The following is a 16,327-nucleotide window of genomic DNA, read 5'->3' on the forward strand; positions in this document are numbered from 1 at the left end:
GAGGGGGAGGAGGCTCCATTAATTGATATCGATATCGGTATCGCTTCCGGAGCCGAGACGGGGGCGGCATCGGCTCTTTCAACGGCCAAGACTCCTCCGTGTTCCCCTCACTATCGATACGTTTTTTGTGGAGGTTGTACCCCATTCTACGCCCTATAAACGACTTGACTCTATTGTTCCGTTCTGCGGAGATTGAGACTCTCTTGAGTCTAATTCGCTCTTCTATCATGATGAGTCGTTGTTCTCGACTTATCGTATCCTCGGCAGTTCGCAACTTGTCAAAAGATCCTCTCCGACCTCTATCGATATCTTTAACAGCACATCCAATTGTTTCTCCGCAGCGGACTTTTACCTCTTCATCCGTCAAAATGGGAGACGCTATCTCTGAGAAGCCTCATAATGCCTGGCTCGGTGCCAAAGGGCCTGCGGCTCTTGACCTCCGCAGTATGTAACTCATACACAAGTTGAGATGCCAAATTCTGATTCTGGTTGGTATAGGCGATGTGGTGACAACACCAACACCAGCTATGTTGGAAGCTGTCAAATCATGCTCTCTCCTTGACGATGTCTTCCAGGAGGACCCTGCTACAAACGACCTTGAAGCCTATGTTGCGGAACGCACCGGAAAGGAAGCCGGTCTTTTCGTCCTCTCAGGAACAATGGGAAACCAGCTCGCTCTTCGATCTCTTCTCACTCAGCCTCCTTACTCAGTACTGTGCGATTACCGAGCTCACATTTTCACCGCTGAAGCAGGCGGGTAAGTACTAAAAAGTGAGTCCTAAGTTCGGTGGGTTGACAGTTTTGTAGCACTTCAAACCTCACAGGGGCTCAGATTCAGACTGTCATTCCTAAAAATGGCAGATACATGACGCTTGAAGAGATTCAAGAGAATGTGACTCTGGATGATGATGTTCACGGTTGCCCTACACGTGTCATCAGTTTGGAAAACACTCTTCACGGCATGGTCATGCCTCTCAGTGAAGTCAAGCGAATCTCTGAGTTCGCCAGAGAGCACGGCATTAAGTTACACTTGGACGGCGCACGACTATGGGAGGCTGTAGTCTCTGGAGCGGGTTCTCTGACCGAATACTGTTCCTACTTTGACACCATCAGTCTATGTCTGTCCAAGGGTCTTGGTGCACCAGCAGGAAGTGTCATTGTTGGCCCCAAAGCCACACTGAAGCACGCTCGTTGGGTCCGCAAGTCGATTGGCGGCGGTCTACGGCAATCTGGTGTTCTCACATCTGCAGGACGCATCGCTATCGAGCAGACCTTTGGAAAATCACCCAACGGCCAAGACGGGCCACTCAAGGCGTCTCACGAGATGGCACGCAAGGTCGATGACCTTTGGACGAGCATGGGTGGCACGATTGACGAGCCAACGGAGACCAACATGGTGTGGTTGAACCTCAAGGCGACAGGATGCAGTGAGAAGCGGTTCATTGAGATTGGCGCAGAAGCTGGGCTCAAGTTCATGTGTAACCGGTTGGTGACGCACTACCAGGTCGCGCAGAATGAGGAAGAGGTTCTGAGACGGTTGAAGATTGTGTTTGAAAAGGTTCTAGGCGAGGGAGGAGATTCCAGTGCCCAGCAAAAGATTGGAAAGGGCAGTGTATATGTGCCCCAATAGATGAAGTGATAGACTGGGTATTCGATCTAGAGTTTGCTCTTTCGGTCCTACTCCTTACACATGTTAGTGAACTACTGTGAGACGTTTCAGCCATCGAAAGATTTTTATAGCAGACTTGTCCATATAAGGCTGCTCTTTAGAGATATCTTCACGATTGAGGTTAGATGTTGACCGGCAGTTCTTGGTGTTAGTCACTAACGGTATTGTCTCGGTCAATTTCTTATGATCAGAGCCGGGACCAGGATCATGATCGACGACCTTGCGCAAACTATATTGGCATTTCAGAACTATTCGGGCAGGTGTCAAGATATTTGACGGGATTGCCGAGACTGAAGCTGACGATTCACTGCATCACCAGCCTCAACAAGCATGGGGGAATTAGTCATGAAAATGGGCATCTGTCGGTCCTATTACACCGAGAATCAGTACTTGATCGAGGTCTGGTCTACCGTTTGCTGGATCTTCTTGTCAAAGGGTGAGCCAAGAACGCCGCTGACACTTCTCTTGGGCTATGTATGCACTTGGTCGAATTGTCTAATTCCGCGCCCTGCGGGAACGTTTATTCCCAACGCTTGAGACTTGGGGCTTGGGATTTCTTGACGTCACTGGCCAATCGGTCAAATAAAGCTGCAAGCAGCGTGTAAATGATGCCGAAGCTAAGAGGGGAGAGTGCGGGGAATAAGAGCAGAAACAAGGATTAGATGCAGACGTTTCTCCACGTTTGGTTTGTTTATTTTCTGTGGCGTCTGGGGGTGTAGAGGATATCACGTCACAGAGAGAATAATGACTGATTTGTATTCAATTGCTGTAGACTCATGATAGAAGCAATAATTGATTATACAACAGTTCAATTGAACAGGTTTTCAGTGACGAGTGCTCTGGCTAGGCCATTCATCTTGGTATCATGATGTAAAGTTGGATTTAAGCCCCTTGGCAAAACAAACGCTAACTTTACAAGACCATGAACCTTGAACTGCATAAGCTCGTAGTGGAGGGTGTCAAGTACAGTAAAAGGAGAAGAAAAAATGTGGATAATTGGATAATGATCGTCAAGCTGAGCTCTTTCTTTGCTTTAGCAACCCCCGGCTTCCACCTTCCATTCCATTCTTGGCTGACAGCCTGAATATTATGTTAGCAGCTAAACAAACCCATGGCAGGTTCAAATCCTGTTCATGTTCACCAAATATCATGTCATGATTTCTTCTGGGCTTGGCCGAGTCACAAGCTTTATGACTCTATGCAACTCTAACTGTATATATAAATATACTCTCTCTCATCCCCTCTCCTCTGTTTGAATACCACCCTGCATCTCTACTACTCAATTGGCACTTCTCAGCAGCTTTCTTCATCTTGGAGGAAGTATTCCGTGATGCCGTCTCCACGACATATCGCTGCGGCTTTGGCTGCGTCAGCGACAACCGTTTCTGCTCTATACGTGAACGGCACAGTCGTTGCGCCTTGCGACTCACCAATTTACTGCCATGGAGAGATTCTCGAGCAGATTGAGCTTGCCCAACCCTTCAGTGACTCCAAGACCTTTGTTGATATGTAGTCATCACCCCATTATCACTGCTAGAGTCTTCACAGATACTGACTCACCTCAAGGCCAGCTATTCGTCCTCTGAGCGAGATCCAGGATGCTTTCGACAAGTTGGACAAGCCGCTACGTAACAATTCGGCTCTCACGGAGTTCCTCAGTGACTACTTTGCCGATGCTGGTGGTGAGCTCGAGGAAGTCCCTGAAGATGAGCTTGAAACAGATCCCAAGTTCCTCGACAAGATCAACAACACTGCCATCAAGGAATTCACACAAAAGGTCATCGATATTTGGCCTGACCTGACTCGTCGCTACGACCAAGACTCCAAGAACTGCAGCGATTGCCCCAACAGTTTCATCCCCGTCAACCGATCCTTCGTCGTTGCTGGTGGTCGTTTCCGTGAGCCTTATTACTGGGATTCGTACTGGATCATCGAGGGTCTTCTTCGAACTGGCGGCTCTTTCATCAACATTGCAAAGAACACGATCGAGAACTTCCTTGATTTCATTGAGGAGTATGGCTTCGTCCCCAATGGCGCTCGTATCTACTACCTCAACCGATCTCAGCCTCCTCTGCTGTCTCAGATGATAAAGGCTTATATCGAGCACACCAACGATACTGATATTCTTGAGCGTGCTCTGCCTCTGCTTGTGCAGGAGCATGAGTTCTTCATGACGAACCGTTCGGTTCCGGTCTACATCAACAATGAGACTTACTACCTCAACACGTATGACTATCGACCCCCGTGCATTGGTTGCCACTAACATGCTCTGCAGATATAATGTTTCCAACACTCGACCACGACCCGAGTCTTATCGGGAAGACTATGTTACTGCAAACAACAAGTCTTACTACTCGCCATCCGGTGAGGTTTACAGCGGTGGTGAAGAACTCAACTTCAAGACAAAGGAGGCTCTATACGGAAATCTCGCCAGTGGTGCTGAGAGTGGTCTCGACTATTCAGGTATGTTCACAAACTTGATCGAAACCAGATCTTATGCCTAACAATCGCACAGTTAAGTGGGTGGCCAGACCCGATGATGCTATTCGCGACAATTACTTCCCTCTCCGATACCTCAACACTAGAAACATCATCCCTGTTGACCTCAACTCGATCTTGTACGGAAACGAGATCGCCATCGCTGAGTTCTATGAGCAGACAGGCAACAGCAGTGCCAGCCGTCAATGGCGCGAAGTCGCTGCCAACCGCAGCTTTGCCATGCACGCCTTCATGTGGAACGAGACCCATTGGAGCTACTTCGACTACAACTTGACTTCCAAGGCACAGTCGATCTTTTACCCAACCGACAACAACACTGCCGAGATTGACAAGGAGAATGCTCCCAAGGGCAAGCAGGTCTTCTTCAGCCCTACCCAGTTCTACCCCTTCTGGCTGGGCGCTGCTCCCGACTATCTCAAGAATAACCCATATGCTGTCCTCAATGCTTACAAGCGTGTCTCGTACTACCTGGATACCCGTCAGGGTGGTATTCCTGCGAGTAATGTCGAGTCGGGACAGCAGTGGGATCAGCCTAATGTCTGGCCTCCACTGATGCACATCCTCATGTCAGGACTTGAAAAGGTCCCTGCAACATTTGGCATCATGGATCCTTCTTTCATCGAGGTCCGTAGACTGGCTCTGCGTCTCGCCCAGCGATATCTGGACTCAACTTTCTGCACTTGGCGCGCAACTGGAGGAACAACTTCAGATCTGCCCCGAATCCAGTCAGCGGCTGAGGGGGCTGATGGCATCATGTTTGAGAAGTACGCCGACAACGCCACCAACGTTGCAGGAGGCGGCGGTGAGTACGAAGTCGTTGAGGGCTTCGGCTGGACCAACGGTGTGCTCATCTGGGCTGTTGATGAGTTTGGCAACAGACTGAAGCAGCCCCAGTGTAACTTCACTGGGGACTCTTCTAACGAGCGTCGTGATACTAGCAGCGCTGTCATGTTGCATGCCCGCGATGCTGCTCGCGTCAAGAAGTTTGGTAGCAGGAAGAGGGCCGTTGAGAAGGCTACCCATAAGAGGTCAAGCCGTCTGTTTCACTTCTAAGATCTGATGGTTATTAATGATTGTATGAATTAGTAGTACATATTGTGTTGGTATTACTATACTTGATAGCGTCTATAAGTGTATAGTATATCCAGAAGTTCGTCCATTTGACATATCATGATGACGGCTTTCCCCGAAGTCACGGCACCGCCATCGTATTGACCGTATTGAAATCGATATGAGAGTACGAAGTTGACTGTTTGAATGACTGAAAAAACAAGTATGAAAGCCTTATGAGGCAGGACGTCATCACGTGTCCATAAGCTGAATAGCACAGCCACTAATCGTGGGTTGAACGAGGCGATGAGGTCGACCACTTAGAACTCGATCTCAGCTATAGGGCCAGCAAATGAGACACTGAAACTACAGCTCAAGCCATGGGCGGGACAGATACGATGAATGCGAGAATTGCGTGTGGGGTGAATGGCGGTTAGATCGGCATCACCACTTCGGCTGGGCGTTATTTGGCTTTCAGCCTGGGATATGGGATTGGGGGTTGAGGTGTTTATGGGACTATAAAGATGGAGCTGGTTCCTTGATTGTGTATGAAAGGATTACGTGACATCAGACAAGATCCTATTCTCAATTGCCTATCTACTGCTGAACTGAACTGCACCTTTCGAAGTACTACTATTGTCTACACTTATACGATTTGGACCACAACGTCAAGATGGTTGGTTTTGGATCAGCAAAGGACCAGAAAAAGAATCATGAGGAGGTTGCAGATATCCCCGCGCACTTGTCCGACTTGCACTGCGTGAGTATTTTCTCATATCTCTGCTGAAGATGATCTTGCTTACACACTATAGTTCACCGAGACAGACAACTGTATAACCACAAGTCAGTCATCATCATCATCATCTCCAATTCTACCCAAACTCCACTGACACGTCCCAGCAATGATGGACCTCCCCGGCTACCGCATCACCAAAGTCCTCGGAGCAGTCTATGGAATTACAGTACGCTCACGCAACATCGCCGCAGGAATCGGCATGGTTATAAAGAGCATGGCAGGCGGCGAACTGACCTGGTTCACTTCGATGCTCTACTCTTGCCGCAACGACTCTATCAGCCGGGTTGTGCAAGAAACGAAGAGGAGAGGGGGAAATGCCATCATTTGCCTGCGCTTTGAGACTGGAGATCTGGGAGGCTTTGCGCAGGCGAGTGCTTATGGGACTGCGTGTGTGGTTGAGAAGATTGAGGGCGCTAACGTTGAGGCGCCTCAGTTGACGCATTAACTTAACTTGGTTTGATGTTGAAGCCGGAGATTGTGAGGATACCCTTTCTAATTTGCTTCAGTAGTATCACTATTCTTCTTATTCTTCTTCTTATTTCTTCTTCTTAGATAGTATTATTTTTATCAATTTGAGTCTTCCTCTTAATAAATAAATGCTCGCCCATAGACCTTGAATCTGATCGCGATTATGATACCCCCGGATTTATTGCCCCGGCCGCATGTTGAGTGGGGTGCATCCGGGGTTCGGAGGCCGGGGGATGGCTGATGCTGCATGCGCCGGATCTCACATCGTATCAAAGCAGTTGAAACTCGATACAGAGTAACACTCAATATCATACAATTGCTTCTCTAATTGTCGGAGGACGCATTCATCGAGACAAACCCTTAATGTGAAACAAAACTCACTGATCGCCAGCTTACGTCATCAGAAGCTTTGCCCGATGCGACAAGTCGGCACGAGCACGAGCACGAGCTTAGACGTATCATTAGCATCAGCGTTAGCATCAGCATAGCCCATCATTCCCTCGCGTTAGTTAACTAACGTTAGTCTCTATTGACAACCAAATACAGATCCAATTGACGCCTCGTTTCTTTCTTTTCTTTTATCCACAACCATTCGCCCACTCATTTGTTTGCTCGTACTAGCCTATCGTTATTCATTTCAATCTCCGACGCTCGCTTCCGCGCGCACCGCAGCATGTGCCAGCACCAATAAACTAAACTCGCCTACCACAGCCACCACCAACAACCAACACGATATACAACGGAGGACACCCTCCTCTAATAACGGCTTCAAATATGTCCCCGTTGAGTCCTGCCAGCGACCGTCGATACTCGGACGATTCCATCTCTTCGGCTTCGACGACGAGTCTTGTGTTCGATAGGATACAAGAGAAGACAATGATGGACGCTTCAAGAGATAACAGCGATTCTCGAGCTCTCGAGGACGATGATCCCCTCAAGGAAGAGGATGACCTAGAGACGGGTCCTTTCCTCGGTCCTGGAGCTTCCTTGCATCGTGAGCCCATGGATAGAGGATTGCGACGCATTCTCATCATTGTCAGCTCTGTCTTCGTCGCAGCCTGGCTTATAGGTCTCGGCACATTCCTCTATTTCGGTTCATATCATCACGAGAGCGATACCGAGCACGATCCTGATGCTGCGACGCGAGGTTCGGGAAAGGCCGTTACAATGGATCAGCTCTTCAGTGGCTTCTGGCAGGCCAAGTCACACAGTATCAGCTGGATTGGCGGTCCTGATGGAGAGGATGGTTTACTGCTTGAGGTTGGAGCTAGCGAGAAGCCATATATTGTTGTTGAGGATATCCGCAGCGATAAGGAGGCCAGATCACCCATTGATACAGAAGTCAAAACCTCCAAGTCACGAACATTGATGAAGGACAACTTCTTTGTTTACGAGGGAAACCAATACTCTCCCGAATGGAACGAGCCCAGTCCCAATCTGAAGAAGGTCCTTCTCGGCGTCGAAAAGAAGAAAAACTGGCGTCACTCTTTCAGCGCCATCTACTTCATTCTCGATGTCGAGACTCAGGAAGCTGAACCGCTCGTCCCGGGCAAGCCCGATGCTCGAATTCAGCTCGCTACATGGAGTCCCAAGAGCGACGCCGTATCTTATACGCAAGACAACAACTTGTATATCCGAAAGTTGGACGATAAGAAGAATGTCGTCAAGATCACCAAGGATGGCGGTCCAGAGTACTTCTACGGTATTCCCGACTGGGTCTACGAGGAAGAAGTCTTTGGTGGCCGCAGCGCTACGTGGTGGTCTGACGATGGCGAGTACTTGGCCTTCCTTCGCACAAACGAGACGGGTGTTCCCGAGTTTCCAGTCCAGTTCTTCATCAAGCGACCCAGTGGCACAGACCCCGAAGAGGGAGAAGAGGCGTATCCCGAGGTTGAGCAGATCAAGTATCCCAAGGCTGGTGCCCACAACCCAGTTGTTGACCTGCTCTTCTACGACGTGTCGAAGAAAGATGTCTTCTCTGTCGATATCGACGGTGCATTTGCGGACGATGATCGCATCATCAACAATCTTCTATGGGCCGGTGGCAAGGCTCTCGTCAAGGAGACCAACCGTGTCAGCGATGTTCTCAAGGTCGTCCTGATCGACGTTGGTTCTCGCAAGGGCAAGACTGTCAACACTATCGACGTCGATGAGATTGACGGTGGTTGGTTCGAGATCTCCCACAAAACAGCTTATATCCCCGCCGATCCTGAGAATGGTCGTGATCACGATGGATACGTTGACTCTTATCTACATGAGGGCTATGATCATCTAGCTTACTTCACTCCTCTCGACAACCCTGAGCCCATCATGCTTACCAAGGGCAAATGGGAAATCGACGATGCTCCCTCAGCAATCGATCTCGCGAACAATTTAGTCTATTTCATCGCCGCCAAAGAGTCATCTGTTCAGCGCCATGTCTACTCTGTCAAGCTTGACGGTACCTCTCTCGAAGCTCTGACTGACCCTGAGACTGAGGCTTACTACGATGCTTCCTTTTCCAAGGGTGCTGGCTTTGTCCTCCTGTCATACCGCGGACCCAAGGTTCCCAGCCAAAAGGTCATCTCCACACCTTCGAGTGTCTTTACCTACGAGCGTGTCGTCGAGGACAACTCCGAGCTAGCCGAGCGTGCCCGTCGCCACGAGCTTCCTGTTATGCAATACGGCACCCTCGATCTTGGTGATGGCGTTGAGGTCAACTACGTTGAAAGGCGTCCCCCTCACTTCGACCCGAAGAAGGAGTACCCTGTTCTCTTCCAGCAGTACTCCGGTCCGGGCTCTCAGTCTGTTACCAAGAGATTCTCCGTTGACTTCCAAGCCTATGTCGCCTCAGCCCTCGGCTATCTAGTTGTCACCGTCGATCCTCGAGGCACAGGCTTCCTTGGCCGCAAGCACCGTGTAGTAGTCCGCTCACAACTTGGTGTTCTGGAGTCGCAAGATCACATCGCCGCTGCCAAGTCTTTCGCTTCCCGTCCCTACGTCGATGCCGATCGCCTGGCCATCTGGGGCTGGTCCTATGGCGGCTTTACTACCCTCAAGACACTTGAGCAGGACGCCGGACGCACTTTCAGCTATGGCATGGCTGTCGCCCCTGTCACTGACTGGCGCTTCTACGACAGTATCTACACCGAGCGTTACATGCGTACACCGCAAGAGAATCCTGACGGCTACGACATGTCTATGATCGCCAATGCCACAGCCCTCGGCAGCAATAAGCGTTTCCTTCTTATGCACGGTGTTGCCGATGACAATGTCCACTTCCAGAACTCGCTCACGCTTCTTGATGAGCTTGATCTTGCGGGTGTAGAGAACTATGATGTTCACGTTTTCCCCGATAGCGACCACAGTATCTTCTTCCATAACGGAAACCGCATCGTATACGATAGTAAGTTAGACCTTTTTGACGTAGTAAACTCGGACTGACAGTGGGGTTCTAGAACTTCGTAATTGGCTGATCAACGCCTTTAATGGCGAGTGGCTCAAGATCTCTGACCCAAAGCCTCACAAGGATGGCATCGAGAAGGAGAAGCGTGAGATTGATGCAGTGTCTTTGGTTTAGAATAGCGTTTTGTAACAGTGTCTGGATTGCATTATGGCAGATTAACAGTATCATCATGGCGTGTCACAGCGTTGCATTAAAGAGACAGGATAACAAAGACAAATCAATGTACTATCATACAACATACAGCAGTCCGACAGAATACATGCGTCTGACTGCGAAATTTAGTATCAGAACTTCGTCCTCCAGTCTACCACAAAAGCCCTTAGGAGGTCAATCGCTTAAAGTCCTCCTTCCAACGCCCCCACGCGCAACTCGCGGGAGAAGCAAAATATGATTACAGGATCTGTATCCTCGCCAATAAACTATCCTTTTCTGATATCTGCGGGCGGGTATGGCGGGTACGAATCCATTTTGAAGTTATTCTCCTACCCATGAAGATACTGATTATGCGCTACCGGTCCTCGGATATGGTAATAGGGAAGGCAGCGCCACATCGGTACCGGTACCTGCATCTAGAAACCGTAGCCGGTGGGCTGCGGCGCGAAGCCGTTTGCTTGGCCATATGGTGCAGGCGAGGGTGAAGAGCCCATGCCACCAGGTCCAGCTGTGATCATGAGTCTAGAAGCGCCGAGTATTGGTGTGTTGTCATCGGTCTTCTCCTTCTCTTGCTCCTTCGCCTTGCGGGCCTCGTTGTCTGCCTTCAGAAGGGCGAGGTCCTTTGTTTGCTGGGCGAGCATGTTGATCATGTAAGGCATAGAGAAGTCCATGAGGCCATGGCGCCATGAGAGCTCCAGAACAAGGTCAGGGCGGATGAGCTCGTAGCAAGCGTACAGCATGCCAGTGTAACATTCGCGGTGGCCAATATCGACGAACTACAGATGTTAGTATATTAGAGATTTCCAGATCTCGACTGGTACTTACATATTGAAGGAGGTCGCTGACAATCTCGGTCTTGGCAGAGAGGGCAGCGGTTTCGATGGCGTCCTTGTACAGCTTGTCCTGCTTAGACAGGGCGATAGACTTCTCCCATCGCTTGTTCTTGCGGTAGATGGAAGCAGCAATCTGGCGGAAGAAGATGAGGTCGTGCTTCTCCAGGCGGCTGGCCAGCTCAGTAGCATCGTAGTTGTCATAGTTCTGAACTGAGTCACGTAGGGTCTTGTAATCCTCCTCCTCGATGAGCAGGTCGTTGACAGCCTCGTTCACAACACGCTTGTTCTGAGTTTGCACGTTGAGCAAGAAAGGCTTGATAAGAGGGAGGTCATCGTTCTTCTGGAAGATCTTGACGACGCGGTTAACGTCAATACGAGGAGTAAGAGTTGCAAGAAGGTCAGTGATGAGCGAGGGATGCTGCTCAACATAGAACTTGATAGCACGGTAGTAGATCTCCAGGTTGGCAACCTTAACCACGATCTCCTTGAACTGCTGGTGGTCCCAGGAGTTCTCGGGTCGCTCGATGACGGCAAGAGCAGCGTTATCAAATTCGTCATAATGGTAGTAGCAGAAGACCAGCTCAGGCCAGAGATTCGCTTCCTCGCAGGCCTTGATCATCTTGGGGAGATTCATGCGAGACCAGAAGATCTTGATGTGCTCCATGAGGCGGTCAGGGTGGTACTTGGAGAGGGCGATACCGAGCTCAGTGAACATTCCCATATGGGCACGCTCAAGGCCAAGACCTTGCTCGAGAAGGCTGATAAGCTCGTCAAAGTAACCGTTGCGCTCGTACTCCTTAACTAGGGTCTGGAGTTGCTCAGCATCGACAATCAAGTTGAGACCACAAATCTGGGCAAGTCGGAATTCCTTCTTCTGAACACAGGCCTCGTGAACCTGCTTCCACACCTTGATGTTGTTGGCCTTGCGGGCACACTCAACGGCTGCTTGGTAGTCACCGAGGTGAACAAGAGTGGTTGCCAACTTGGCCCAGTTAGAAATGCTGGTATAGAAGATCTTGGAAGCCTCGAACAAGCCTTCCTCGTAAGCCTTGTCACCAGATTCCTCAATGTTAGCAACGTTGGTAGCTCGGAGGAAGTCTTCAAGCTCGGAGAGCTGGTCAAGACGAGCATAGGAGAAAGCCAGAGCAGTGTCGATAGCGGGCTCCCGGAGGGTCTTGCGGCACATGCGCAGGTACTTGACAAGATCCTCGTTCTTGCCGGCGTGGGTAGCAACTTCAATGACCTCCAAGTAGTTGCGGGGGTCCTCAGCCTTAATGTAGGACTCGATAGCATCAGAGACACGGAGACCATCAAGCTGAGCCTTGGCAACCTTGCTCCAAACCTCAGGCAGGTCAACCTCTTCGGCATAACCCTGGGCACGGTCAATGCTGACGACGTTCTCGATCAGGACGTCAACGGCGGCAGACTTGTTATCAGCCTTCTTGTAGATCTCGAAAGCTTCCTCAAAGAGGCCAACCTCAATGCAGGCGGTGGCGATTTCATCGGCGTTGTAGTTGTCGAGCTTGTGAATGTAATCCATGACACGTCCCTTATCAGCCTTGGCAGCAGTGAACATAAGCAAGTTCTGGAGATTCTGGTTATCGCTGAAAGGTGAAGGCTCAAGGACAATCTTCTCAAGAAGTTCAATAAGCTCGAGAGGGAGATCATTCTCAAGGAAAGCAGCAACGGCCACGGAGACCTTCGAAGGGTCATTGGCCTCGGGAACCGCGGTCGCGGTGACTTGGTCAACAACAGATCGTCGGTGAATGTTGTTCTCGCTCAGCACGAAACCCCACAGCTCATTATCAGATCGCTCCAACAGATATCGCGCCTGGGCTCTGTACATAGAGTTCTCATTTGTGATGTTGACGAGCTCCAAGTCATTCTGTCCCTTGGAATAGGCAATGTAGGCCAGGTTGGGATCACGCTTCTCACAGTACTTTCCGACTGTCAGAGTATCGTATTGATCGTTTTCTTTCAGGAACTTCTCCGGGTTGTTGTTGGAATCAATATAGATCTTGGCAAGAGCATTGAAAACCGCTTGCTGCTGGTTACCCTCGTTAAGAGTCTTCTCGAGGAAGGGCAAGAGAAGCTTGAGTCGGTTTCGAGATTCAACCTCAGAGACAAGCGAATCAATGCTGATAGCCTGTGCATTAACAGTCTGCAACAACTGCTTAATGACATTTTCATCGCAATCGACATCCAAAAGGCCTCCAATGACTTCGGGAGCTCGTGTGGGGTTCACAGACTGGACGTAGGTCTCAATAGCAGCAAATTGCTGGTTCTGGTACAGGTACAGAATCAGGTCGTGAACAAAGTTGAAACGATCACAGACGATGATCAGAGGAAGCTGCTCGGGCAGCTTGGCTTCCTTGAGGAAGTTCTTGACCTTCTCTGGGTTATACACGTTACTATCGCGGCACAATCGCTCAACTTCATTAAACTGGCCCATCTTGGTAGCAGCCTCAATGTACTTGAAGTGCACGTCAGGGTCCTCAGACAGGTTCACAATGCTACCCAGGTAGTAGAACAGACCCTCAGCAGTCTTGTACTTCTCGAAGAGATCAATTAGGCGAACAGCTCCCAAGAGGTCGGAGTACTTGGTGGCGATGGTAACCACTGACTGAAGGTTTTGTCGAATGTTCGTCTTCATCATAGCGTCTAGACAATCAAGGGATTGCTCGACAGAGAGCTTGCCGAAGAAGGTGGTGAGCCAGTCGGGGTTGAAGTTAGGGGAGCCAGGAATGTTGACAATGACACGCTTAATGGCCTCAGGGTCCTCATAGAGCTCTAAGGCCTTCTGAGGAAGGTTGGCCTGCTCGCAAAGTTGGGCAATGCGAGACTTATCGAAGTGAGTGAACATCTCATTGCCCAGAATAGCCTCGGCAACTTGAGGAGCATGCATCAGGTTCATCTCAAGTAGTCGGGTCTGCAGACGGGCATGTTCAGGCTTGTTCTCCTTCAGCGCATCCAGGAGGAAGGCAGTGGCTTGTTGGATCATACCCTGCCCTTGGAAGATGTCGCAAACACGCTCCAAATCAACCAAGGAGCCCTGCTCGTTATTAGCCAGGGCACTAGCAAACTCGGCACCCTTCTCAGGGTTGATACGAATGATGTGCTGAAGCAGTTGGATATAATCAGGTTGATAGCCGGTCTGAGCCGAGTACGGGAGAATCTTATCAAACTGGCCAGTCTCAGCAAAACCAGCGACAACCTTTGCGGGGACCTCCGCCTTAAGGTAGATGGTAAGGGCCATGTTCATATCGTAAGGACGGACCAAGTCTCCGAGCGCCTCAGAGCAGTCCAACTTGCCCTCCTTCAACCACTTCTCGAGCAAATGCTTGCGGTTCTGCTGGAGAACCGGCTGTGCAAGCTCAAGGGTCTCCTCACGGTTCAAGGCGCCCTTGTCCAAAAGCATACCAAAGTATTGAAGTGTGAAAGCCATCTGGCCAGGTTGAACCGGAAGGCGCTTGAACTTCTCAATAGTCTCGGCGCTTCGCAGGAAGCCTCGCGGGGAGTTGGCGGCAACCTTAGCAGCCTCCAGATAACTTCCCGCGTTGAACAGCTGCTCGAATTGGCGGGCATAAAGGTTATCAGCACCGGGAAGTCCAGCTCTTGAGGCCATCTTGATAGCCATCTCTGAGTTGGCGGGGTTCTGAAGAAGGTATGGGATGATGTTGTTATCGTCGATGGTCACGAAAAGAACTTGACCCTTTCGGTTGATGCCAACAATACCAGAGGAGCCGTCGTCTGTGCATGTTGTGAAAATCGTCTCGCTCGAAATTCGGTTCATGTAAATGCACGAGGCAGTCTCGAGATCATAGAGGTGGATAAAGCCGTACTTGGTCACCATGTAGATGACGCCGTACTTCTGAGAAACCTGGAGAGCGACGGGGAAATCGTTGGTGGCTTCGGGGGGGAAGAACATGTCGACCGCCTTCTTCTGGAAAACAGGATTCGACTCGGGATGGTCGACCTCGACGATGTGAAGCTTGGCGCCCGTTGCCGTTCGTACAGCGAAACTGAAGAACTTGGTATCTTGAGGAGCACCTTCGAGGCGAAGGGTACCAAAGGCGGCGGCATGACCTTCTATGGCCTGGCTGATTCCACGATCTTTAGAGTAGAGCTGCATGGCACCAACCACACGGCCTTGCTGGGATGAAATGCCAACGACTACCATCCACTTGCCATCGCTGTTAACTCGGTAGTTGATGATCTGGCAGCCCTGAAATGCCGTTAGCACTAGAATTCCATATTAGTGGCGGATGAAAGCGGCTCACTTGAAGGTTATCATTGCGCTGGAAGACCTTGACGGGGGCATCTTGGCCCGCATCGTAGACATTCCAGTGGAAGACGCTGGTTGTTGTGACAAGACCGAGCTCGTTCTCGCTGATCCACTTCCAGAACTGGACATCCTCGTTCATGGTGCAGGACTTGAGCTTCTTCTTTTGCTCGAGGTCGAAGATCTGCAGTGTTCTAGACTGAGCCTTGAGAGCAATGACCTGTCGGTTCCAGTGCATGATGGCACTGTCGGCCTTGATCGGCCGACGGGTGACGTTGTTGCCATTCTTGAGCTCAATAATAACAACCTCAGGTTGGGCAGCTTCGTTCTTCTTCTCTCGCACACACACGTATGAGTCGGACTCGAGTGTCTAGCTTCTAGTTAGCTCATGACATTGTCTATCGCGACCGAGTAGCTGGTGGCAGTTTGTGGGACATACGCAGGAGTTGAAGCCAATGCTCTGTGTGTCCACGCCAACATTGGCGAGCTGGACAAGCTCCTGAAACTTGATGGGCAGAGTCGGCATGGCGCCGGTGTGGCCTATGATGAGGTAAAAGGGACCTTTCTCGAATCGACGCTCCTAAGCTCGAGTTCGGTCGAAAGACTGGGAAGAAGAATTGGTATCGATCTCGGATCGATCGTCAGTAATTATGCCGGGGTTGCCTACGGTTGGCGCAGTGTGAGCTTCCATATGCCGCGTGGCAGGAGACGAGATTTCGAAGTAAACAAGCGCGAGGAATCGAAGAGAAAGAAAACAAAAGCGACGACGTGGAGATGCGAATTCCACTGATGGGCGCAGGCGAATTAGTCGTCGAGAGGGAGAGAGGTGGAATGGGTGTTGAAAGTGTGTTTTGGTTAAAGGAGAGAGCAGGAAGAAGGTTAGGTTAGGTCCAGGTCACTTTGGGTTACGTTACCTGTTCTGTTTGGAAGGAGCCACAGGTACAGCTAGCAGTGAAGTGGAGAGTGGAGGTGCAGCACTGCGCCAGAGCAGAAGGTACGTATCTGCCTCGAAATACGGCGTGCCTGGGGAGCTAGCGGCCACTGGCTCGCACTGGCCCGGTGTGCCAATGCTGACAGCCTATTTCAAGAGCCAATAATTAATCGCATGGCGCCTTGATTTTCCGAGCCGGCC

At 50.4% G+C, this 16,327-nt stretch overlaps 5 protein-coding genes across 5 annotated transcripts; 4 read left to right on the forward strand and 1 right to left on the reverse strand.

Annotated features, from left to right (window-relative positions):
- Window positions 1-368: 368 nt before the first annotated feature.
- FPRO_10622 (putative threonine aldolase) lies at window positions 369-1,630 on the forward strand (the record flags this gene model as incomplete). The annotated part of the gene is made up of 3 exons (XM_031231605.1): window positions 369-444; window positions 499-757; window positions 808-1,630. 3 exons carry the CDS (start codon window positions 369-371, stop codon window positions 1,628-1,630), a joined length of 1,158 nt encoding a protein of 385 aa, XP_031081625.1.
- Window positions 1,631-2,999: 1,369 nt separating this feature from the next.
- Window positions 3,000-5,221, forward strand: FPRO_10623 (uncharacterized protein; the record flags this gene model as incomplete). Its single annotated transcript, XM_031231607.1, has 4 exons — window positions 3,000-3,178; window positions 3,236-3,895; window positions 3,945-4,132; window positions 4,185-5,221. The coding sequence occupies 4 exons, from the start codon at window positions 3,000-3,002 to the stop codon at window positions 5,219-5,221; spliced, it is 2,064 nt and encodes a 687-aa protein (XP_031081626.1).
- Window positions 5,222-5,891: 670 nt separating this feature from the next.
- FPRO_10624 (uncharacterized protein) lies at window positions 5,892-6,459 on the forward strand (the record flags this gene model as incomplete). The annotated part of the gene is made up of 3 exons (XM_031231608.1): window positions 5,892-5,978; window positions 6,031-6,061; window positions 6,119-6,459. 3 exons carry the CDS (start codon window positions 5,892-5,894, stop codon window positions 6,457-6,459), a joined length of 459 nt encoding a protein of 152 aa, XP_031081627.1.
- A 797-nt stretch (window positions 6,460-7,256) lies between these two features.
- On the forward strand, window positions 7,257-10,041 carry FPRO_10625 (uncharacterized protein; the record flags this gene model as incomplete). The annotated part of the gene is made up of 2 exons (XM_031231609.1): window positions 7,257-9,867; window positions 9,920-10,041. The coding sequence occupies 2 exons, from the start codon at window positions 7,257-7,259 to the stop codon at window positions 10,039-10,041; spliced, it is 2,733 nt and encodes a 910-aa protein (XP_031081628.1).
- Window positions 10,042-10,496: 455 nt separating this feature from the next.
- On the reverse strand, window positions 10,497-15,721 carry FPRO_10626 (putative clathrin heavy chain; the record flags this gene model as incomplete). Its single annotated transcript, XM_031231610.1, has 4 exons — window positions 10,497-10,856; window positions 10,906-15,138; window positions 15,194-15,565; window positions 15,635-15,721. 4 exons carry the CDS (start codon window positions 15,719-15,721, stop codon window positions 10,497-10,499), a joined length of 5,052 nt encoding a protein of 1,683 aa, XP_031081629.1.
- Window positions 15,722-16,327: the final 606 nt, after the last annotated feature.

This window comes from Fusarium proliferatum (assembly GCF_900067095.1).
Source record: "Fusarium proliferatum ET1 genome assembly, contig: FPRO_scaffold005, whole genome shotgun sequence".
Lineage (NCBI taxonomy): Eukaryota > Fungi > Ascomycota > Sordariomycetes > Hypocreales > Nectriaceae > Fusarium > Fusarium proliferatum.